Below are 27,291 nucleotides of genomic sequence, written 5' to 3' on the forward strand. Positions count from 1 at the left end.
CCAAATAGTTTCCAATTTGTGAAACTGTTTTACAGAAAACATTGATATTAATTCCTTTGATATATTTTTCATAGCAAGATAAGGAATATATTTGTCCTCTCATAAACATTTTCATTTAGCTTTTTTTTTTTTGAGCCACACCCAGCGGTGCTCAAGGGTTACTCCTGGTTATCTGCTCAGAAATAGCCCCTGGCAGGCACGGGAGACCATATGGGACACGGGGTTCAAACCAACCACCTTAGGTCCTGGGTCCGCTGCTTGCAAGGCAAACTCCGCTGTGCTCTCTCTCCGGTCCTCTTAAACATTTTCAAATTAATGTCTTTAACCCTACTCTAAAGCATTTGATAATCTCTTTTTGGTAGGCAAATACAATAGTACTTTTTATATATTATTTAATTTGCTGGAAAAACTTTTAGTTATTGTCCCTTATTTTTCTTTCGTTTATGAAAAAAAGTTCAGCCATTACTTAAACTAAACTAAATCTGTTCTAGTTCAGTAAACAACAACATGAACATACATAACTACTTACTAGAAGCTCAAAAGTGAAATTATTATTTTTGTTTTGTTTTGTTTTGGGGCCACCCCCGGTGGTGCTCATGGTTTACTCCTGGCTGTCTGCTCAGAAATAGCTCCTGGCAGGCGCGGGGGACCCTATGGGACTCCGGGATTTGAACTAACCACCTTTGGTCCTGGATCAGCTGCTTGCAAGGCAAAGGCCGCTGTGCTATCTCTCGGGGCCCAAAAAGTGAAATTATTTAAAATACATTTTAAGGTGTTTATCTTCCCTCTGTATTTACAAAGTTATTTGGGCTTTTATAAGTTATTTTGTGTTCCTGTGTTTTTTGAGTTTTGTTCTGGTTTCTGAGCCACATCCAGCTGTTTTCAGAGCTTAATCCTGACTGCACTCAGGGATCACTTATGGTGGTGCTCAAAAGAACTAAAGGGTTGATACAGATTGAACCTGCTTTGTATGCAAGTGAGTCAGCTGTATTATCTCTGGTTCTGTGACTATTCTTATTTTGTCTTTGACCCTGTGAAACCTGGTGAGACCCATCCCCCATAGAAAATACAATAATAATATGAAGGCCTTTAGAAGAAAGTGATTAGTGTTTCAAATACAATACTGCCATTAGCAAATGTTTAATATCTTCTTATACCTGTATTTACTCACCCACAAGTCCTAAAAGAATGTAGCCATTAATGAACAGTATGAAGAGTATACAGCATAGAATATCTGTACAACACCTAAAAACAAAAAGAAAAAAAAGATTAACTTCTTATTGAATGCACAAGATAAATGAAAAAAGTAAAATATAATAATTAAATATTAGGTGCATAGTATTTTATGTCCAATAATTATAAAATGTATATCAAATGTATTTTGCAAATAATATTTTCCGTAATAATGAATGGTCATGGTAACATGATTAAAGAAATCTCCACTAAATCTTTTGTATCCTTTGCATTTATTTTTCCTTGTTTACTTGTATAATGTCCTTAAAATTAGAATGTATGTAAGCCAATATGGTCAAAATGAAAATTATATATAAAAAATTAGGTTATTTTAACATTATTTTATACTTGAAAACATAATTAAAACTATTTTATTTTTACATTTTTCCTCTCCATTCTATCTTCAAACACAGTAAAAATAGAGTAACTGCAATCTGTCCTTTATTCTTTACATAAAATTTTGAGGGTACTATAATAAATTTTAAAATATACTATGTAAATTTCTATGGGAGTCCAAGTCCAGTTCAAAAACAACAGCATATACAACATTTTAAAAATGAAATTACTCAAAACTTTAATATTTCCAGTTATCCTTCAAAGAGATGCCAACAAATTAAACTTAGAGAAAAACTGGCTTTCAGATAATTAGTGATTTGGAAAAACATCACAAGTCAGTCAAGCCAAGGCCCAGTTTGACTCACTGTTTTCAACTGTATTTTCTTTTCCTAGAAGTAAATCTTATTATCCTTGTACATGATTTGGAAGATCAAAGCCTAAATCTTATAAATAGAACCAATATAGTCATTCTTAATTTGAAACAATATGAAGATATGTTAATCAAAAGTGAGATCAACTTATTTGATAGAATTCAAATAACACATGAGCAAAAACTTCTTACTCTTGAGGGTATATGTTCTAAACTTTTATCATAATCTAGTTAAAGTTAGGTTCTATCTTCAGTGATTTATTGCTTTCACATAGATAACGTGTCTCCAAGTTGCTGTCGCGGTTTGAGAGGAGTAGACAAAGATCCCTGAGAGAAAAGTAATTACAGAAGTAGGCGAATATCTAGGTCCCCAATGCCTAACCTTTTTCATTTAGTAGCTATGTTAACATAGTAATTTTTGTAATGACTCAAATTATATTTATAACTTCTAACACATCCTTATTACCCTGCCTAATCATAGAAAATGGATTTTTCACAGAGAAGGTCAATCACAACACAAACTATTTTACATTTTAATCCAATTCAAATCCATTAATTTTCTATTATTTATAAATCTAAAAATTATGAAAATAATAAAAATTCAGATATCTGTTTTTCTGACATTTTAGCATTAATAATCACTGAAAGCAAAAAAAATTCCAAGTTTGAGGAGAGTATTTGATTCTCTTGCATTCTGATCCATCCAACGCTAGACAGCTCACCCTGTTAAATAGTTATTGAATAGCAAGAATACCTATTAAGAAATGCCTCCAGGCAGGGAATTAAATGATAGAAAACTAGAATAATGATGTGCCTTAATTAGAAATCTTCAAGTTGTTAAAAGTCCTTGCATATAATCACAATTACCAAGAAAAGGAAGAAAGGAATATTATGAGAAGCAGTATTAGTTTTACCAGCATCTTATATCTATCTATAACATGCTTGTATCTCTATTATGTGATATGTAAAAGCATTATAATGTATATCCATAATTAAATAATGTTCCATAGTATTATTATGTTACACATCTGTAATATCTAAATAGTAAACATCATGATGAGAGAAAAAAATTTACCAATTTTAAAGGGACAGGGTAACAAGGAAAGAAACAAAACCCAAAAGAGAATTATTTTTCTTTGGCTTGAGAGTGGTTAAAATTTACTCTGAAAAAATAGTTTATTATAAATAACCACTATTTTTATACATTAAATTATTATTATTATTAAAATTAATATTTTGTAGCACTTATGATCATTTAAAAATTTTCCTAAATATTATTGAATTATGCTTTTTATGATACTATTAATGATAGCAAGGTACATATAATGTTCCAGTACCACACTCTACACCAGAGTGTTTACTTCCTTCTACTAATGTAACAAGGCCCCTTTCTAAAGATTCAGTATACCTTGTTCCTCACCATGTTTTATAGACAAGCTCTCACATTCAATTGCCTTTAGCCATTTGTAATTCCATATGAGTGAGATCATTCTGTATTTGTTCTTCTCTCCAAAAGAAAAAAATTAAATTAAAACACACACATCTGGGACTGGAGAGATAGCATGGAGGTAGTGCGTTCGCCTTCCATGCAGAAGGATGGTGGTTCGAGTCCCGGCATCCCATATGGTCCCCGAGCCTGGCAGGAGCGATTTCTGAGCATAGAGCCAGAAGTAACCCTGAGCGCTGCCGGGTGTGACCCCAAAACCAAAACCAAACCAAACCAAACTAAAACAAAACACACACACACACACACACACACACACACACACACACGCGCGCGCGCGCGCGCGTCTTAGCTACTGACATTTATTAATGGCATTAGTTGGTTTCAAATGGGATTTTATTAATTCTTTTTCTATGGATGCCAAGGACACATAACACCAGGGTATATTTCTTGACCACATAAATATCCCCCTGGTAGTGTCTCACTTGTGGGGTAATATTTCTCAACAATTTACACTTATAGTACTAGATGCACTTTATCTGGACACAGGGGGAAATACAATCAAGTTCACTGCTTTAGAGAAATATCACACCTGCCAGCATGGCACTGATTGTTAGTTTTTATTTTATTTAAACACAGGAATATTTAACAAAAACATAACTGTCAATTGAAGATTCTCAGAAATCTCAAAAGAAAGAAAAAATTCTGGAGGAAACATTTGTTTCTTATTGATTTCAGTTTTTAAAAATAAGAATGTTAAATGTGTTTCACATTCAATTAATTATTACTATTTGCCTTTTTTTTTACAATTATTACATTTAATTCACTTTTCCTTCAGCTATAAATTTAACTAGAAAAATAATAGTACTTAGACAAAATTGGATGGGGCTGGGTGCATTTACATTGGCACATGACTGACTGTGTTCAATCCCCAGAATCCATATGGCCCCCCCAGCCTGCCAGAGCGATTTTGAGCTTCTGGGTGTTTGCCAAAAGCACAAAATAGAAAGAAAAAAAAGAAAATCATTGTAAATTTAAATTTTGAACAAAGGATTAAATAAAAATATAGATTAGATGCTTATTTGTGAATCACTAACACATCCAATGATTTAATAAAATAATCTAAAAGTTAAATTGCATTACTATTGCTCCTTTAATCTTTGGACTTCTACCATAATCTAAGTATTATGTGAAAAATGAAATAAAAAACCCAGTGATTTAATTTGGCTAAACTTTTATGACTCAAGATAGTATTGTAATGGTGCTGTTGAGACTATGGTTGAAAACATCCTGAATCATTCTCAGCCGAAAACCTGTCACAATTGTATCTTTCCTCCAGGTTTTTCTCACATTTTTGAACAAGAATAAAAAGTCGCTGTAGTATGAATGAATTAGTTGCATATTCCATTCCATCCCAGAAAGAAAATAGAAGAGCGATGCCCGATTCTCTTTGTTAGTTTCTCTCCCAATCCCAAATTTAACTTTTCCAAAACAAAGTAAAAAAAACGAAGCTACTAGTATATTTTTCAGGAAGCTACTACATACTTTTAACTTTTACAAAAGAACAAAATTTAAAAACTAGCGACTCATACATTGATCAGAAAGCTACTAAATATTTATTCAGATTGAGCTCTGTGGAACAAAAGTATATTCAAAAGCTTAAACTACAGAGTAATTGCTTCTTAACATTTATTTTTATTAAAATAAGAATGGGATAGAAATTATATCTGTTCATACATTTTTTCCTTATCTCTTGTTTGAAATCCACAAAAAATTATAGTGTTTTATAGCAGAATAATAAAAAATATATAGTGACCTTGACTTAAAATATTGAAAGTTTGTTTTAATTTTCCCTTTTTCTTAGTTTATCTTTTATATTCAACTGATACATTCCCTAGAGTAAACACAGTTCTACTGTAATAATCCATTTTTTAAATTTTATTTTTGTTAGGTCCATCTTATAATGTATATTCCATATATGATAATAATCTACTATATTTTTTGTAAGAAAAGTTTATGAGTTCTTTATCCTTAGAATATATTTTATCCTTAGAATTCATCCTTATAGATGCTAAAGTATTATGCCTATTTTTGGCCATAATATTCTAGTCACTTAAATATTTGTTGAGAGTATTCTAAGTTTGGGTGTGCTTACCACCCAAAATTATATAGAAAAAGAAGGGTTATAATCATTTCTGGGGTACAATGTTCAAAGAATGCATATATTTATACAGAGTATTGTGAATTAACAAGGGATTAGATAATCTCCGATGGGCAATGCCCTAAACGTTCAATAGAATTGTGCTCTGAGGAGACTAGGGAAGGTAACAAGGAAAGAGGATAATGGTAGATGGATCTTGAAACACTGGTGATGGGACAGGACACAATGGCATCACAGTTTAGAAAACAAAGGAAAAAAAAAAGTGATCGAGGCTCTAGGGCTTTGGTGGTAGTGAAGCTATAGTAATTTTGTACATCAAACCGAAAGTAGTAACACCAAAATGACTGTTATCTAAACTACAATAAAAATGAAGTAAGCAAGCAAGAGAAAATAAGAATGTGGCTGTTCAATTTCATATATCATTTGGATCTAAATTTTCATTATATGTGAGTTTAAGATTCGTTTTCAAATAAGTTAGTTTCAATAATTAATCTTTATTTGTAATTTAATTTAAAATTACACAATTTTAACTTTAAAATACAAATTCCAATATTAAAATACAATATCATAAAATTTTCAACCAGAAGAGCTCACTCTCATTCTACACTTACTAGAATTTTGTCTGAGCATCTTTAAGACAATTATATTCCACGTAAGATAATCTAGACCAGGTCGATCGCAAGTAATGGCTAGATAAAATCTAGCCTGATGTCTGTTTCTATATACCTTAAAAACTAAGAATAGTGGTTACTTTTTAAGTTATAATATTTTTTTAAGTTGGGGAATAATAAGTGTCAGGGCCCTGACCATGTTTTGACCAGCACCAGATATAGTCCACTGTGCCCTACAGGAGTTATCTCTGAGCACAGAGCCTGGAATATAGAAATAGCCCCCGAACACTACCAAGTGTGGTCCCATCTCCCTACAGAAAATAAATACAGTAAAAATAAATAGGCCTTGGGGACAGAAGTGATAGCACAGTGGTAAGGCATTTGCCTTGCATGCGGCCAACACAGGATGGACCTTGGTTCAAATCCCAGCATCCCATATGATCCCCTGAGCCTGCCAGGAACACAGAGCCAGGAGTAACCCCTAAGCACTGGAGGGTGTGACCCCCCCCCAAAAAAAAAAAGAAAAAAAAAGAATAGGCCTTAAGATACCATAGCCAACCTAGTTGGCTAGGTATCACAAGCCAACCTAGTTCAATCCCTAGTATCACATATAGTCTCCCAAGCACAATCTCTTAATCCTCATCTTTATTGTCTCTGGATATAAAGAAAATAAAAGACAGTGTAGGGATTTCAGGGTTTTTGAAGTGGTTGCTAGATGGTAAATTTCTTGACATAGGGATTATTTTTGTTGTTATTTTGTTTTGTTTTTGAGTCACACCTGGTGGCACGAGGGGTTACTACTGGCTCTGCAATTAGAAATCACTACTGGCAGCTTGGAGGACCAAGGGGATTCATTTTTTGTCTCAAATTTAAGGCTACCACAGAAATACTGATGTTACTAATAAAGCATATGACACATGAAGAACCATTCCCAAAAGGGTCTTCCCAGACCTGGGAAGCATGAGTTTCATTCTGGGCAGCAATCCATACATCCCAGATGAATCCCAGCAGCAATATTGTCATTAATCATAAGAATGAAAAATAGAAGGAGAAGAATGAAGTTTTACAAAATTATAAATCTGTAACAAATAAGTAGCTCTATTAGGGAGCAATAAGATTAAATAATTTATAAAATTAAATAATAAATAATAAATAAATTCAGATTTTAGTTTTGTTAATTCTTATTCTCCAATAACAATTTTCAGGGACCTCCATTCACTGTTTTCATCAATCAGAATTCCATCTATTTTGTGATAGATGAGATTCTAATGATATCAACTATCCTGAAAAGTCATTAATATCAAGTATGAGATGTCATTACTCTGACAGTGCATCCATTCATGCCTAATGAGTCAGCTTAGGGACCATCATTACCTGTGAAACAGCTGGATGTTCACCTCTCATTTACAAGTTTCTGTTGTCACCTGGTAGGCTGTTGACAACATGGCTGCTTTATAAGACACATTCTAAAAGTACTTACCATTCTGTTTTTGTTTCACTTGTCTGAAGCCAGTAAGTCATTGGTATTTCTCATATTTTTCCACTGAAGTCTGCTCCAGGGAAATAAAATAATGACTTAACTTCTCAGAGAATTTAATAGAAGTCAGTGTACTTTAGAGTCATCTTGCTAAGTTCCCCAAGTTATACTTCACAAACTCAATTGTGTCTTGAACTGAATGAAACAACTGACTTGCTACTAATTAATCTGATGAGTAGGATAAAGTCCTCTATCAATTTCTTCCTTCACACTTCATTTCTGCTGGTTTTCTGAGAGAAGCATTCTCTAACAGTCTATTAGAAAGTTTAACTTTACTAACCTTTTCTCCTTTTCATCTATCTCCTACTTTTAACTAAAAGTCATTAGTCTATTCCCACCATTTTATATTATGTCATATACCAGTTTAAGTGTGCGAAAGCTGATGTGTTAGAAATAAGCAAGTTATAATCGGTAGTTATAGAAGTATAGTAAGAGAATAATTATTGCCTAAAAAAGTTCCTCTCCTAGGACTGAGATTAGCTTAATGTGCTGAGTACACACATTATATATAAGAAGCCAGCTTTGATCTTGGCACTATCCAAGCATTGCTGTGAGTTGTCATTCTCCCACAGAAAACAACAGCAAAATAGTAATTTCTCTGCTATTGGAAATAGCAATTCAATAGGAACACCTAAACAGCCATTTCATTATCTAAACTTGTTTTTCAATGTTCTGTTTAAATGCAAGTTTTTATCTTATAGCTCCTGGCAGGCACAGGGGACCATATGGGACACCGGGATTCGAACCAACCACCTTAGGTCCTGGATCGGCTGCTTGTAAGGCAAACACCGCTGTGCTATCTCTCTGGGCCCATGTCTTAATGCAAGTTTTAAAAAATATTTAAAAGATAAAATATTTAAAATATTTTAAAAAATATTTAAATATTCTAAGTTTACCTTAGAAGATTATTCTGGAATCCACTTATTATTGAGAAAGATGTGTTAGTTTAGTAAGATTATAAATTTTTAGAACACTTTTTGAACTGCTACTGAAAAATAAAATATACTAAATAACACACTACCCTAAGAAATTATAGAATTATATTTATAATGCCTTTCAAATTTATTGCAACATAAAAGTTGATATGCATTTAATACCTATCTTATTTTATTCTGAATATATGAATCTTAAACACTTCTTTACCCTTTATGGTTTATTTTTTCTTTAGTCTTATTTGCGTTAGAGTTTTCATCACCTTGAAAGAGTAGCTTTAACTGGTTGTGATTTATATTCTCTATTTGTAAGGGGAAATATAGTTTACTATTTTATATAAAGTGATGCTTATATAAATATCCTTTTGTTTCAAATAAAACACAGCCAGACAAAATTGTTCTTGTTATGTTATTCATCATTATGCAAAAGTCGCTTAATATTTGAGATTCTACCAGAGGCTGGAAACCATTTTGTAAATTGCTAATAAAGTGAGAGCTGGATGATAGTTATTGCCCATATGACAGTTAGCAACATGGACCAAAGTGCCACACAAGGAGACAGATTAGGAGAGCCTGTTTAGAACAGTCAGAAAATTACTTCAATATTAGAAACCAAGTATACAGAAAATCCATATTAATTTAGAATGCTCATTAATCTTCTTGAATTAGTTTAGAACCTGTCTATACAGAGAGTAGGTGATAAGAATGTTTAAATCATTAAAACTCTGAAAATCCTCATATCTAAGACAGCTATACTGACATTTAGCTATTAAAAATAATGTTAATAAGATGAATGGTTAATATTTTTAGCATACAAAAACTGTCACCCAAAAATAAAAATAATTGCCTGATCTTTTCTTTTAGAGTAATTTATACTGTGGAAATATATAACAAGAATACACTTATGGTTTATAATGCAGAAAAGTCAGAAACAGTTTTAGAGATAAATCTGTTAAAAATGTATTTGTGATATAATAGTAAAAGTAAAAAGTATATTAGATAGTGGAGATAATACAGTTAGTAGGACTCTTGCCTTGTACAATCTGGGATTGGATCCCCATATTACCCCTAAGTCTAAATATTTGAGAACTTGCTATATGTACCTTTAATTCATTTGTTCATGCATGTATGCAAATGACTAAATTAAAAGACTATACAAAAAGATTAAAGCTCATTAATAAATATCTAGGTATATAGTTACATGTGATTTTTGGCCTTCTTTTGATTTTTCCGGTTTTCTAAAACTCCAATAGTAAAAACAACTGTATCTATATTAGAGGAAAATATGTACTGAATCTGACAGCTACAAATAGACTGACAAGTTATTTGATTTACACTAATTTATTTTGATCCCCTAAAATAAGTAAAAAAAAAAAACTTATCTGCTTTTATGACTTCTAAAAATATCATTACATGCTGAAATTCAAAACACATTTTGGTAGTCTTTAAACAAAGAGTAACTGATTTTTGTGAAAAGCCAAGAGATTGTTTTCTGATTGATCTTTTTTATTTTGCAAACATTCTTAAGTGATAGAATTGAAAAATAAGTTCGTAAATGTCTCACTAGAATATCTTACAAATGACATCTTTATCTACTAATGATGAACATTACTAGAAATTGATTTTAAAGAAATCGAACCTTAAATGCTTGTTTAAAGCATGGCATAAATGATATTATGTTTTAACTAAACTTTAATTTTTATTACATATATTTAGCAAAATCAATAATAGCATATATGTTATTTTCCTTTAAATAATATTCACTGATAATCACAGAATCTTGCTCTATTTAGAATGTTTATTATCTCCAGATTGATCTTTCAAAGTTTAATGCTTTCAAAATGCAACAAAAATTTAATTTTGGGGAGCCGGAGAGATAGCATGGATGTAAGGCGTTTGCTTTTCATGCAGAAGGTCATCAGTTCAAATCCCGGCGTCCCATATGCCTGTGCCTGTGCCTGCCAGGAGCAATTTCTGAGCATGGAGCCAGGAGTAATCCCTGAGCACTTCCGGGTGTGACCCAAAAATCACAAAAAAATTTTTAATTTTTGAACACAGGATGAAATGAGGAGCATTATAAAGGACACTATCACAATATCTGCAAAGTACAACTTCAACATGTACTCTATGCTATTTTTTAATATAGGATATAATGCTTTGTTGTAAATAAATGTAGTTTGGCACTGCAAAAATAGATTTTGAAATCAATTTAACAATTACAAAACACCTTAGTCATAAAATATTTTTATATTTATATAAAATGTAGAAGTATTATTTAAAGTATTGTTTAAAAAGTATTGTTTAAAATCCTGTATTTAGATACAGAATTAAATTTAAAATAATTTTGTGCAATATTATACAAGGAACTTTAAACAGTAGTTAACTCAAGAGTAAAAAAGAAACTTTACTATATTGATATATAATTATTAGAAATAAACTAAGGAAAATCCTTATTGGTACTTTTCTTTATTATTATCAATCTACTTAATTTTTCTTTTTTTTGTTTGTTTGTTTTTGGGCCACACCCATTTGATGCTCAGGGGTTACTCCTGGCTAAGCGCTCAGAAATCGCCACTGGCTTGGGGAGACCATATGGGATGCGGGGGGGTGGGGGATTTAACTGCAGTCCTTCCTTGGCTAGCGCTTGCAAGGCAGACACCTTACCTCTAGCGCCACCTCTCCGGCCCCATCTATTTTTTTGTTTTTTGTTTTTTTGAGCCACACCCGAAGTGACGCTCAGGGTTTACTCCTGGCTTGGGGGATCATATGGGACACCTCGGTCCATCCTAGGTTATCGCTTGCAAGGCAAATACCCTACTCTCTTGAGCCACTGCTCCGGCCCAGATTATTTCTTAATTAAAAGACTGAGTTTGATGATTATTTAAGTTATATATCAATATAAAGGTATAGCTATCATAAGTGTGTTTTGTTTTTTTTGGCAATTATTTCCATTAAAACAAAAATTCAATTATATATTTGGCTATGTTCTGATTGGCTTGAGGAATATATTTGGCTATGTTATATCAAGCATTGTACTAGTATCCTGTTGTTAAATTTTTACTGTGAAGAAAGGGATCTGACTGGTTATAGAAATATACACCATCTTTCAAGTCTATTAATTAATAGACTTAAAAAATACTTAATAGTTGATTGACTTACTACATATATTTTATAATAAGTATATTAGTGGGTATTAGTGAATTTTTTAAGGATTTGTTCATTATAAAAGAGAATAGGCAATTAACATATCTACTGAGTACATGAGTGCAAGTGTTACCTGAATACAAAATATTAGCATCTTGTAAACATTTTATGATGATTGGTGGCAATGACTCCAAAGTTTAGACTGCATGTTTTATATGCAATGTTTCATTTCTATAAATACACAGTTACCTTATCATTGCCAAGAGTGACTCCCAACCCAGAATATCATATTCCCCAAGAACTACAAGTAGGTTCCCCAAAGCAAATTAACATAAAAATGGAGTACAGAATTTGATGTTCCATTGTTCTCCAATTGTTCAGGAAAATAGAAAAACCTATTAGTCTATATTGAAGCCACAAGTAATAGATAAATCACTTTTTCATTTCAGTAAATATTTCCCAGTGCAAGTTAACTTTATATGCTGCTTTTTGTACTATAATATGATGTCGCTTTTCTAATAAGAAGGGTCAATGTTATTTCAATTACTTCTTTCGGTTTGTTTGTTTGAGTACCTGGTAGTCCTGAGGGTTTCTGTAGTTCTGTGCTCAGTCATCACTCCCAATAGAACTATGGGTTCTGAGGATTTAACCTGGGTGGGCTCTTATGCAAGACTAGCACCTTACCTACTGTATCATTTCTTTTATCCTATTTCAGTTATTTCAACAATGTTACTACTTTTATAGCTACTTAAAATTTATAATTATTGATTTAAATTTTTCAATATAGTCTCCATGTAGGACGATGTTTCTAACCTAAATCAATATGCATAGCTGCAGTACCAGAATTATGAAATTAAATATATCAAAAATATATTAGAAACTGTGGTTTAAATGTCAAAGAACTTGTTTCATGTAGAAAAAAGTGCTATGGTTAGCAATTCTGTGCTGGTGTGGTATATCCATCATACAGTAATGCTATTAAAGTTTTGACTCATTCCTTGCTGCCACTCTCTATCCTTAAGCTTGTAGACATTTATCTTCATGCTTGTACTTCATGTCACAAATTGAGAAACTGCATTCAAGGTACCTGGATCTCTTAATAAAGCTTTGGCTATTAAAAAAGGGAGTTCCACTGGCACCATTTCCCCTTTACTTCACTGGTAAAGCTGTATCTCATGGTCATGCCTGTTTGAAGCGAACTGAGGGTGATAAATCACAGAATATTTTAGAGTTACTAGCAAGATTTATTTAAGCAATTATAAAACAAGATGATCCTCCTATTAAAGTAACTTCCCATTTACTCCCAAAATGTTTTCTTTGTAGCTATTATCACTATCAATTAAATATTAAATGAATTTTGTAAAAACATAGAAAATTGAATATTATCTATTTTCACACAGAATCCAAGTTAAATTGAGATTAATTTCCCAGAAAATACTAGAGCATATTATCAATAACAGAAAATAGTGAGTTGGATCTTATATCTGTTAATTTTGGAATTTACATGGAATTGATTAAATAATTCATGATATTCATGTTCAATGGAAAGGAGTTTGTAATTTAAGTCAATCTCTAGTAAATACATTGAATATCAGTTCTTCTTTTTTTTTTTTTTTTTTTTTTGTGGTTTTTGGGTCACACCCGGCAGTGCTCAGGGGTTACTCCTGACTCCATGCTCAGAAATTGCTCCTGGCAGGCATGGGGGACCATATGGGACACCGGGATTCGAACCAATGACCTTCTGCATAAAAGGCAAATGCCTTACCTCCATGCTATCTCTCCAGCCCCGAATATCAGTTATTCTAAAATAACTACTGTTCCTACTCGCTACTCTCTTTCCTATCATCTTCAGAAAAAAGTCCAGAAAAAACCTATATAATCTAACAGTAAAGAACTATTGGTATAACATTGTACTGCTGCAATGGGATGACTATACAACCCTCAGTTTGAATGTGTCTATCAGGGACTCTCAGTTACAACATTTTATGTTGTGTATGCTGGCATGCATTATCTCATTTGGATCACTACAACTCTGTAAAATTTATACATGCTATTACTATCACATCATTTTGCAAATATAATAACTCCTGACTATAAATTCAGTTTCATTTTCTCCTGAATGCCCTTGAAAAGAAAAACAATATGTCAAAGCAATAATTTAGCACTGGGGTAGTGCTAAAGTTGTCTGTTCTAGTGCTAAAGTTTGTTCAAAGTAGTGAATGCAGAGTAATTAGGGAAATGAGGACTGAACTAGATAAAACTTGGATCACAGTGCAACCTTATTGGTTTCACCAGCCTGCCATGTATATCTGTTTCCTTGGATCACAAGGATATTGTGAAGATAAATACTACATAAATGTAGAGTTTATAGCTCCACAGAGAAGCCTCATGAACTAGAATGAATGTGTACAGATTTCTCTTTAGTGGTTTTAAACACGGTGGGGAAAGGAATGGTCAACCATTATTTGACCTCTCCTTCAATCTTCAAAACACATTTTTACTTTATGGATACCATTTATTTTTCTCTGAGCTTTTAGAGATCAAAGGTCCTTTTTTCTTATCTTACAGTTTTCTTCTGTGCAAATGGTTAGCTGACAAATGTCCTTTTTGTAAAGAACATATGAGTTGCTCTATTGTTGGTTCTAATTCCCAAAGGCCACACTGGGAAAACTGTCACTGAATGCTCCTGGATGTAGACTGTCAATTATTAACAACACATATAACAAGTTACTAAGGTATGTTTCCAGCTCTTCTCAGTTGCATTTAAATATGCAAAAACAAATTAAATAGAAAGTATTTGGAGAAAATGACAACTTATGGTGAGACAAGACCAAAAAAAGCACCCTGGAATAAATTTTAGAGAAAAATATCAGAGTCTAAGCTACTAAAGAAAATCAGAAGGATCGAGAGTAAAGTTGAGATATTTGTAAAAGGGAAAAATGAGAAGAAATCATAGAAAGATGATCGAAAAAATGAAGAGAAAGATCTATGAGGGGAAAAAGGAAAATAAATGTGGGATATAAATAAAGGAGGGTGCTGAAATCTTCTTGGGTTTCAGAAAATCTAAGTAAGGCAAAGGAAAAAAATTCCCATTTGTAAACATTATATTTTATAAATTGATGAAAGGAGATGAGGTGGGAAAAATTGTCATATGGCCATAAATTTTAAGTCTCTATTTTCATGTTACGTGACTCCTAACAAGAAAGTAATAAAGATTGTATACTAGAGTAAAGTTCAAGGTCTTAGTGTTAAGGTCTTGCTGATAACCTTCAAATGTTTATTAATGTTCTAGAACTTAATTACTGTCAGTTTCAAAAATACATGGATGGATATAGAAACTATTATACTGAGTGAAATAAGTCAGAAGAAGAGAGATAGACACAGAGTAGTCTCACTCATCTGTGGGATTTAAGAAAAATAAGACAGTATGACAATAATACCCAAAGATAATAGAGATGAGGGCTGGAAGGAGCAGCCCACAATATGAAGCTTACCACAAAGTAGGTGAGTGAGGTGAGTGCACTTAGAGAAATAACTACACTAACAATTAGCATGACAATGGTAGAGTGAGAGAAATAGAATGCCTGCCTGGAATACAAGTAGGGGATATGGGAGGAGATGGGGGGGGGGAGAGACATTGGTGGAGGGAGTGTTACACTGGTGAAGGAGGGTGTACTTTTTATGAGTAAGTCCCAACTACACAAATGTCACCATGGTGCTTAAAGATAATATAAATTTTTTAAAGTGGTTTTCAGGCTTTAAACTTTCTGAGAATTTTTGGGTTCGTTATTTTAAAACTCAAATATCAAATATGTGTCAATATTAAAATTTCTCTCAGGTCCAAACATTTTCCACTTTTCCTCGCCTAGTTCCATTTACTATTCACTCCTTTGAGCCATCCTAAAAAATTCTGTCATTCTTCACTCCTTTCTCACCCTCCTCATCAAGTTGATTGACAAGTTCTACTAATTCTCCACCCCACAAGGTTGTTTCTTCCTCTCTAATCTCACTGTCACTGTCAGTTTATGTACCACTGCTTCCAGGTAATTGCCGCTTGTTCTCTCTGACTTCTCATCCACAGTTTATAAAATACAGAACTTGACATTTAAATTCTTCTAATAGCCTCAATTGCTTACAAAATAAAATCTAAACTTCTTAGCCTGGCCTTTACTGAGTTTCTCAAAATTACTTTCTATCTTTCTTCCACTCTCAGAGATAAATTATGCTTTCAAAAATCTGAGTATTTAGTTGAACTATATGAAACTGCTCATATTTTAAACTGTTTAACTGAAAAATGGTACATAGCTCAAATTAAAATGTTTCTTTCTGCCATAAATGCCCTTTCACCCTTTCTACCTGTCAAAATTTCAAGACCCAGCTTAAATGCTATCTCCTCTGGGAAGCAACTATTGGTAAGACTCTACACTCATGACTTTGTTCATACCCCTGTCTTACCACTTTGTTTAAATATGTGTTTATACTCGCCCTTACATTATAATCTAAAAAATGAGGAGAGATCAAGTTTTTTAATTATCTTTATATACATATTTGTAGAAAAGACTCCCTTACAGCTTGTTATACAAAGGAAAGCATAACATTTCTTTTGGCTAAGCATTAAATTAAGATGATTTAATATATAATACTTTCTACTAAATAAATACTTTATACTAAATAATGGTCACAGTAGTTCTATACTATGCCACCCACAGGATGCAAAACACAGGATACAATTCAGCTGGCAGAAGTAAATGATTCCTATGCCATTCTAAGATTTTTTATGGAAATAATCAGAATTTTTTATCCACCAAAATCCATGGGAATCAATTAAGCCCCTCGTTTAAAATGCATGAAAGATATTCCACAGCATTGTAAAATGCATAGGAGACTTGCTATAGCAGACTTTTTGCATTAATTTTGATTATTTTTGCCAACCTGATACTATTCAGGGCTTACTTCTGGCTTTGTGCTCACATGAGGGATCAATTTTGGTGGGGCTCAGAAGACTATATAGAGCCAGGGATCAAATCTGGGTTCGCTGTATGCAAGGCATGTACTATCACTGCAGTCCCAATAGCAAATATGTTAGTAAGCATATTTATTTTGGAAATATAAAATAAAGGCTGCACTTCTGGCATTTACAGATTAGTGGAATTAGTGATTAAGTTAAAAATGCAATAGAAATTGAAGCAATACACTTTTTACTGTATTTTTATCTCTTATCTTTAAAAAGAGCTTACTAAACCTTTTTTATTGTTTTAATGAGTTCATTGGAGATACAATAATTTTCACAAATATACTTGCTACTGAACTTTTTCTTCTTTCTTTTTTCTTTCATTTTTTAGTTTTTCTTTCTGTTTTCTTTCTATTTTTTAATAACTTTGCTTTATGTCATCTTGAAACAATTGTATTAGGATCAGTTATGACAATTATGTGATGCATTTTCTTTAAATACATTTTAAAAAAAGAAATAGAAGCAATAGAGTCTGTATTTTAAAGACTGGACTTAATATATATCTATAATCTTAGAACTTAGAATATTCAAAACATATAATTTTAGATTATAAAAGGTGTGAATGCTCCAGCTTTTACAATGTTCTTTAATCACAGGCATGTGTATACACAGCTTGTGCTGGGTCAAATATGGAAAAAGAGGTGCAGAATCCAGCAAATCAGTGAAAACCACAGAAGAAAGAACCACAACAGAATTCAGATACAGAAAGAGGATGATTTGCTAAAACTGGTATAATTAATTAGAAAATTATACATAGCAAATTTCTAAGCTATAAATTCCTAATTATACTGGCTTTTGTTTTTGTGGGAAATCCAATCTCTTTATTGTAAGAGCCCCATCACTATGAGCCTCCTTCTCCAAACCTATAGAAAAAAAATGTCTGGAGTGGTCTGGGGAGGCAGGCACAATATAGTGCCAGTAGGAATTATTATTATTATTCTGAATGAGTTTCTGTGATTATCATAATCCCTCTTTATACAAAACTTTTTTTAAGTTTTGGGGCCAGAGTGATAATGCAGTGGTAGGGTGTTTGTCTTGCATGTGGCTGACCTAGGACTGACCATGGTTCAATTCCCCAGCGTCCCATATGGTCCCCCAAGCCAGGAGCAATTTCTGAACGCATAGCCAGGAGTAACTCCTGAACATCACTGGGTGTGACCCAAAAAACAAACAAAAAAAAAAGATTAAAGTTTTGAGTGGGTGGGGATGGGGCAAGTAAAAAAATTTAAAGTTTTATAAGGTCCTCTCAGTCTGGAGAGCAATAAATTTTACTCAGTAGTCTGAGTCTGAAGATTGAGCTTGGACCTCAAAGCAGTAGAAAATGAGGCAATGCTTGAACTGTCGATGCTCAGTGGCTACCTGGGTTATTCCAGCAATGCTTGTTGATAAAGATGGATTTTTAAATTAGGATGATATATGTATTGTTAAAAGCATTATGCAGTTAAAGCAAGTGAGTAACCAGTTGTCTAAATCCGTTTGAAATGCTTTAACAAAATACCATAAATGAGGTATCTAAAACAATAAGCATTTTGTTACTTGTGATTCTGGAGGGAAGTTTGGGTCATAAGATCTCATAATCAGGTTCTACGAAGAGTTCTCTCCTGGTACGTAGGTGACTATTTTCATGTTATATCCTCAAGTTATTTTGGGTTATAGAGTGGGAAGAGAGATAAAGAAAAGATAAAGAAACTATTTTCTTCTTATAGGGGTACTAATCCTATTATGGGGACCCCCCATATTCAAAATTACTGCTGAGTCTCTTTTTTTATCCAAATGTTCCATCTTCACATATAACTGGCATAAAATGTTTGAGGGAACACAAGTATTCAGTCATCAATTTGGGAATAAGTAGCATTCCTCAGAATGCTCTGTCAGAATAGAATCTATTTCACTTTGGGCCTTCAATCTATTTTTGCATATAGTGAAACCTCTTCAAAATATAGTTGGAGATGTCATGCTACTAGTAAGGTGCATTTTTACACTAAACATTTGAAGTAAGAAATACGCACTTAAACTTTTGACTTCTATGAGCAGATGTTTAATTTTAAGTAAGCTTTCATTTCTTTGATCCAAAGTCCAGATAAATAAATTACATTAGAGTTCAATGATACGTACATAAGACTAAGATTCAGGCTCTCTGACCTTGAGTCTCATGGAAGAGATAAAAGAATGTCAGAAACAAATGCAAGGTTAACTCATTGTCCTCTGGCTTGGATTGTAGAAACATTACTCTTGGCTAGCTCTTGATTATTCTATAGTAAGCTTCATTTTCAGCCCAGAGCTTTTGGCTAGCATCACTCTTTGTTACTACACTGTTTTCTGGTCTCATTGGTCTAGTTGGCAACTATTTTATATGAAGGAAGCATGAAAATAAAGTAAAAGGGTAAAGTCCTGCTTTTTTCTGAACTTCAGTATTTAATATTAACTTCACATTCTTCATTCCAAATATCCAGTTCAAATCTTACCCTCGAGGACACATTTCCTCCTCCATATTTTCAAACTCTTTCTACATGCAAATTTTCAGGGATATGTGATTAGCTGACAAAAATATATCAAGACTATCAAATAAGAAGCCTCCACAAAGCTCTAACCAAGCTGACATTTAGATTCTAAGCTGGTAAACAGTGCATTGTGTTAAAATTTTTTTAGCACATTATGATTCTATAGAGACTTCCGTAGGCTTTGGGATATAATAGTATTTGTACAAAAGAGAAATATAATCTTCCCTTCTCCAATATACCCAAATATATGAAAAAATAAACCTCTCTTAATATAAGAGTAGCATACAAAAATAGCATTTGTGTTACTAAAGTAACTCAGATGATAGAAAAATTTATAAACATAATCCCAGGTTCATGATGTTCTAAAAAATTGTAATAAAGCTTTTTTGTCTAGATTTATTGTAGCATGAATTACAAAAATTCCTCTCAAATTATAGCTGAGTTGATCCTAAAAAGATGAGATTATTAATTTAAATTAAATCTTAGATTTAATAAAATATTTAAATTATCATTTCATTTATATCAGCAATTCTTCTAAAAGAAAAAATACTTCAGATTCATGATTTGTCCTTTATTTTACTAAATATTTTTCTGTGACTCTCTGGATGGGTAAATCTATGGAAGTATCCCCATCTCATGTACCTAACAGAAGAAAGACAAAGGGATTTTTGTTTAAAGTTAATGTCAGGTTCAGTATGGACTGTCTAGCCTTCAGAGATTTGCCTGGATCAAGTGGATAGAATGATGTGAGTATGATGTGGATATGATGACATAGCATCAGAAACCCCTTGAAAGCCTTCCAAAATAATAATGTAGAACAGAATAAAAAAAAAGACTTTAACAAAACAAAATAAATATGGGCTAGAGAGCTAGTATAGCATATAATGTGCTTGCCTTACATGTGCCTGACCTGGGTTTCAGTCCTAGCACCTACTATAATCCCAAGAGCCTACCAAGAGTGAACCCTGATGTAGTCAGGAGTAAGCTTTAAGTAGATTCAGATGTGGCCCCTCCCCTCAAAATAAGAGAGAAAGAAACATAACATAAATAACTTTAAATTAAATTAAATATACTTTATCTTTAAATAACTTTAAGTGCTTAAAAAAATAGGTTAAAGTTTTATTTAATCATCTTTTTCTTGGACCATTTTGCTCTGATTCTTTTTTTTTTTTTTTGGTTTTTGGGCCACACCCGGCAGAGCTCAGGGGTTACTCCTGGCTGTCTGCTCAGAAATAGCTCCTGGCAGGCACGGGGGACCATATGGGACACCGGGATTCAAACCAACCACCTTAGGTCCTGGATCGGCTGCTTGCCACTGTGCTATCTCTCCAGGCCCTGCTCTGATTCTTTTAAATAGTTTTATATTCTAGTGGAAAGAAGGGATCATTTAAAAAAATAAGAAAATACAGTATATGTAACTCATCTGTACTGGAAAGAAAAGAAGATAAGGCATCTGAGGCTCAAGAGGAATAGTGTTTATATAGGTGCTTGTATTTTAATTTAGTGAAAGATACCTACTATTAACCTTAGGAAGAAATAGACCTTTGAGAAAACAATAAAGGATACCATCAAGCTATAGTTGCCTTTAAAAATCCATATGATCAAAGAAATTCATAAAATTAACAAAAAAAATCTTGAGATTATTTCATATAAAACCTAGGAATGGTGGATGGATCTGGAAAGTGACATGCTGAGTGAAGTCAGTCAGAGAGACAGGGAAAATACAAAATAATCTCTCATATATAAGGAAAATGAAGCTGCATAATAAGGGTATAACAAATGGCCAAAGTCAACAGTCTCTTGAAACTGGTCAAGAGAACTGAGCTTCTCATGGTGGGGTATTAGGAGAAAGGGGATGATGGGGCATTGGAGGCTCTAGGGGAGGGTATATTGTTTTAAAGTTGTATGTATTAAATATCTATCATTAATAGTATTGTAAATCACGATCACGATGCCTACACTTTTAATTTTTTTCAAGATTTTGATTTTACAATGAAAAATGACAGGTACACTGACAGCACAGCTAAAAGATGGAGATCACAGGAGAGAGAGGGCCAAGTCCCTGTCCTGCCAAAGCTTGGCCTGTTACATCCATCACTTATAATCACCACTTCGCACATAGCCCTCTACCACTCCTCAAGGGCTCTCTGCAGACACCAATCTGACTAAAATTTCAAGCAATAACGATTTGAATTCCTGGACTGTGAGGCTGCATTTGCAGCCCTGAGTCAACCCATTTTTTTTTAATACTTTTATTCCCATAGGAACAAAGCAATTTAAATGCAAATGTGTATCTTAAGTCATGTAATGTTTAAATACAAAAGAAGTAACAGAATGGTCAACTAACAACAAGAGTTTACTAATCCTTCTGACAATGACTTAATGACCTCATTGGTGATATAATAATTTTCACAAATTTGCTTGCTTTATTTGTTTTATTTTTCTTTATTTTTTCTTTTTAATAATTGTCTCCCTGGAAACAAATGTATTATGCCAACTATGTAAAATTGAATTTATTTAGATATTGCTCTTCAAATAAAAAAATTAAATTTAAAGAAGAGAAAGATTTTGCTTGAGAAGAAATAGTAGTTAAATTGTGTCACATGTCCTTGTATCCTATTACAATCTATCCGTTGTTTGGGCAACTTTAGATATTTAAACTTCTAAAAACAAAACCTAGAAATGATGTTTTAAAAGCATTATTTTTATCAGTTGTATGCATGTAGAAAATATCAAAACCTTATAGTCTTTAGATATTGATTAAAACTAGATTAATTTGTATGGAAATATCCAGATTTTATGCTTCAAAAAGTTTAGTGAAAGAAAACTCTGATTATATATATATATATATATATACTTTTTTCTTGTATGTTGAAGGAGGCCAAATGTATTCTGTGTGCTAAAGGATATAAGGTCATCTTCGTTTTATAGTCCAAAGGGTGAATAGTTGTCACCTTTCTCTAATGGAAGCAATATTTTGAATGACAAAGATATTCATTAAATTTTGCAGCCCATTTAATTATATGTGGAGTGTCCCTAAATGTTTAATATTAGAGAGATATATGACCTAAGTAATCATTTTGATTAGGTGACCTTGTAGTCAAGTGTCATTTTGTCCAATTACCGAAAAAACTTTTCAAAAGCACTCTAAGATTTAAATCACAAATGCCTTATTATAAGCCTCTGGTAAAAAGGTCTGAGAAGCACAATATACATGATCTTATTTTAGAAAATCAGTCTGGGATAATAAAGGAGCATGTTTATCATTGAGTTGCTACTGTAAGATATAAAGTAAATATTATGAATATATAGGACAGTGCAAGTTATAATCTAGTATACTATAATATGATATTGTATGATTTTATGTTTGTTTCAATATGTATGTTTATGATAGTAAAGAAAGCATTAATTTCTCAGAAAGTTCCATGAGTACAGTCATCTCAATTTAACAAAGGTAACTTGCCCTCATCTATAGACATTTGTCTCTAACAAATATAACTGCCTTATTCTTTATAAGATAATTTTTTTCTATTTATCTTAAGAATTAATACATTATAATTTTTCTAAAAATACTAATTTGAAAGTTGGAATAACTCAGGGAAAAATAGATAGCAACAGACAATATTATATACCTCATACCACAGTCGCAAATTATAATTCTCCACTAAAAAGGTTATTTTAAAAAGGGAAGGAAGAAATTAAAATAAAAACTAAATAATATAATTTTAATTTTAGTTATTTTGGCCATACCCAGTAGTGCTCAAAGCTTACTTCTGGCTCTGCTCTTGTAGCCCTGGGAGATGATGTGTTGTATTGGGGACCAACCCCACAATTGGTCACATGCAAGTCAAGTACCCCACCTCTGGTACTGTCTCTGGTTCCCAATAAGTAAATAATGTAAGTTTTAAGATCTACTAGTAGACACTGGATTTTAATTTATTGAAACAAGTATTTTGTCATCACTAACTTTCTTAATTAGTCCAGTTGTGCAGAGAATAACATCTTAATAAACTGAAATATATTAAAAAGTTATGTGTCTTTGAATAGCAAATGCCCTATTCAAATTCAATTCCAGCACCCCAAATGGTACCATAAGCACAACTACTAGGAATATTCCTGGATGAAAAGCCATGAATGAGAACCTGAGATTCATTGGGTATGGCCTCCAGACAAAAAAACAAAAAGGCTCAGCTTCTAATATATATATATATATATATATATATATATATATATATATATATATATATATATATATATATGAGAATTAGAGATAAACACAGCATATTTTTCATGAGACTGAACTGTTGAGGACCAAATGTCTGATATATACATTATACAAATAGTCATACTAGAGTTTAAACATATTCCAACAATTTTATTGCATATATACTATAGGTCAAGTAATGGGCTCAGACTGATTCAACGAATAAGACAAGACAGACCTATGCTCACTCTGAGATTAAAGTTTAGTGAAAATACTTGTAATATGTATGAATTATAATAATACAAATAATTGCACAAATACAAATGATAGTCTTCCAAGTGATAGTGACAGTCAGGGATCTTGATTCCATTCACTCAGAATTTATTCTCAGCATTTTCATTATGCCTGCCAACAGATCCAACTTTAAACTAAAACTGAAAAATAAATATTTACTGTAGTTGCAGTTTATGGGGGAGACAAAAATGCATATAGCAATCCCATATAGTCAAGAATATAGAATATTTTCTAGTTAGAGACTGGATTGATAATACAGCAGGTATGGCATTTGCCTTGCACATGACCAACCTGGGTTTTATCCACAGAACCCCATATGATCACCTGAGCACATTCAGGAGCATTGAGCCAGGAGTAAGCACTGAACACCACTGAGTGTGGCTTGAAAACAAAAAAAGTATTCCCTATGGACAATTTAGTTCTCCAAAAGTTCTTCCCCTTAACAAATTAGTATCAACTCTTTTTCTCGCCTATCCTTTGCATTGATAGGTTTTGTTTTTACCCCTCAGTGTGCTACTCTATTAAAAAAAAAAACTCTGCAATAGAATTTAAAGTGAGTGTTGCTGGGGACAAAACAAATGACCACTGAATTCATTTAACATGATAGTATTTCAAAGCAAGCAACTACAGACTCTATTTCCATTGTCTATTTCTCTATTGTTATGAATAAAATTTACTTACATTTTCCTATATCACTATTTCCTACTGTGCAAAATAAATAGAAGAAAAGTATAATTTCTAACACTAGCAGTGAAGGCTTATCTTACATCGAACCAGTAAGTTTATTTATTGGCTACAAACAGTTTTTGGCTAGAAAAAGAAATGACAATCAACTGCAGTACTCTAAATAGCAAACATCTATTTTTTTTATAACATATTTCAAATACTTTGTATTTCCTGAATAGTTGTTAGAAGAGAATTGCATTTTTGAAAAAAGGTAATGAGGCGATTTAAAAATGAATCTTAAATTATCTTCAAAACAAAGTGAGCAAAAGTGTTCCTGGTCTAGTTAAAGATAGTTAAACCAGATCCACAAACTCTGTAATGTGAACAAATAAAAATAATACTCCCAACTATCTGCAGTTCTAAAATAAAACTGAAAGTTTTGACTGTTTCTTTTTTTTTTTTTTTTTTGTGGGGGTTTTGACAATTTTATCCCCAACTAGAAAGGTAATCATCATCTCTTATTCTTTTTTTTTTTTTTTTTTTTTTAAATTTTTTTTTATTTAAACACCTTGATTACATACATGATTGTGTTTGGGTTTCAGTCATAAAAGGAACACCACCCATCACCAGTGCAACATTCCCATCACCCAAGTCCCAAATCACCCTCCTCCCCACCCAACCCCCGCCTGTACCCTAAACAGGCTCTACATTTCCCTCATACATTCTCAATATTAGGACAGTTCAAAATGTAGTTATTTCTCTAACTAAACTCATCACTCTTTGTGGTGAGCTTCCTGAGGTGAGCTGGAACTTCCAGCTCTTTTCTCTTTTGTGTCTGAAAATTATTATTACAAGGGTGTCTTTCATTTTTCTTAAAACCCATAGATGAGTGAGACCATTCTGCGTTTTTCTCTCTCTCTCTGACTTATTTCACTCAGCATAATAGATTCCATGTACATCCATGTATAGGAAAATTTCATGACTTCATCTCTCCTGACAGCTGCATAATATTCCATTGTGTATATGTACCACAGTTTCTTTAGCCATTCATCTGTTGAAGGGCATCTTGGTTGTTTCCAGAAGTTTTGACTGTTTCAAGAAAAGGAGGATGATATGAGCAGAGAACATAGACAAATGAAAGCATAGTGCTATATTTTTACATCATGGCAGCAAAATTCATGATGCTATTAAAGAAGTCTTTGCTTGGATAAGCCAAACATCAATAATTTTGAAGCAGGGCATGAAGCATCACTGTCAGCACTACATAAATGTATGCATACATTATGAAGCTGACTTAAGGATATACAAACACATCAATGGGTAATTACTCCAGGACAGAGTCTGCAGATTTATTTTGACCTCATCAGCCTTTATATCAACCATTTGTAATAATAACAAATGGAGAGGATCATGGAATTTTTCTCATAAAAGTTACAAAGGAGAAAATGTATATATGCATTTCCAGGTGATTTATTTTTTTCTTCCTCACCATAATTAGAAACATATTTAAATTAGGTGTATTTATCTTCAAATGTTTATGACTGTTGCGTCTGTACTGATATCATATGTCCCTGACATATTGCTATCAATAGTTGGGCCCAGATCTAATAGAAACTAGATTTAATATACACACATATATATAGATGCACATTCACGTTCAGAAAACCTATTCAAGATGAAACACTGTTCTGAAGATGTATTCCACCTGCTGAGGAAAGACACTTTCCTTTGCTCTTGATTTTTTTTATTTTAAACTTTGTCCTTTTCTTATTTACTCATCTTACACCTTTATTCCAGGCTTAGTTCAAAAGCTCTGTCCTACTTTAAATCTGATCTATAATATAGAAAAGAACTCTTGCTTCTACAGGAAATCTTTTTTATCATAAAGTCATTTCTATGGGTTGGCACTTCATCATTCTAAAAGTTTTATTTGTGATAGTTTTAACTCCTCACTTGAGCTAAAATAATACAGATAGCAAGGAAGGTTAGAGAAGTAAACGTGTTCTACTAATAGAAAAGATACTCAAATTAACATCAAAATGATAATAAGCCAGCCCAAAAACCAAAAACAAAAACAAAAACAAAACAAAAAACCAACCTAAAGATAGTTTATTACATAAGCTCTATTTATTGATTACATAAACTTTTACATAGTTTATTACTAAGCCAATAAGTTTATTACAGATGCCCAAACAAAAGAAGAAGGATGATGGTTAGGTAGGAAACAAAAATCTTCAAAAAATCAAGAAGGTTTTATGAAGTAAAATTTATGAATTAAATAAATGGGATCCTTTAAATAAAATATATTATTAAATAAAAGATATTTTAATTATGGACATGTTATGAAGAAAGTACCTTATGTGATAGTTATTTTAGTTTCCTAAAATCAAATTGTGATATTAAATGGTACAGAACAAAGTTATTTGTTACAAAATAAAGTTGTAAAGTAACTACTTTCCCTACTTACTGCTGGGATAAATTTGCCCTCATATGCAAAGAAGAAATGCAAAAACTATAAATTTACTTTATGATAGATAATTTCAGAAAGGAAACATAAAGAAACTAGGGAGGGGGTCTGGAGCGGTGGCACAGTGGTAGGGCATTTGCCTTGCACGGGTTAACCTAGGATGGATCGCGTTTCGATCCCCCTGCATCCCATATGGTCCCTTGAGCCAAGAGTGATTTCTGAGCTAATAGCAAAGAGTAACCCCTGAGCATCAGAAGATGTGGCCCAAAAACTAAAAAAAGAAAAAAGAAAAAAAAGACACCAGGGAGACAGAGAGATAGATCACTTCTGGGTATGACCCTGGAGGGTCCTGGGCTGGCACTTCACTGTAGGGGCAAAGC

At 32.7% G+C, this 27,291-nt stretch overlaps 1 protein-coding gene across 1 annotated transcript in view; it reads right to left on the bottom strand.

The window, feature by feature from the left end:
* Positions 1 to 27,291, bottom strand: part of SLC44A5 (solute carrier family 44 member 5) — a 407,523-nt gene that overhangs the window by 91,795 nt on the left and 288,437 nt on the right. The window contains 1 exon segment of the mRNA XM_049772158.1: positions 1,172 to 1,245. Within this exon segment, the coding sequence (XP_049628115.1) occupies positions 1,172 to 1,245 (74 nt within the window).

Source organism: Suncus etruscus, chromosome 4, assembly GCF_024139225.1.
Source record: "Suncus etruscus isolate mSunEtr1 chromosome 4, mSunEtr1.pri.cur, whole genome shotgun sequence".
Taxonomy (NCBI): Eukaryota; Metazoa; Chordata; class Mammalia; order Eulipotyphla; family Soricidae; genus Suncus; species Suncus etruscus.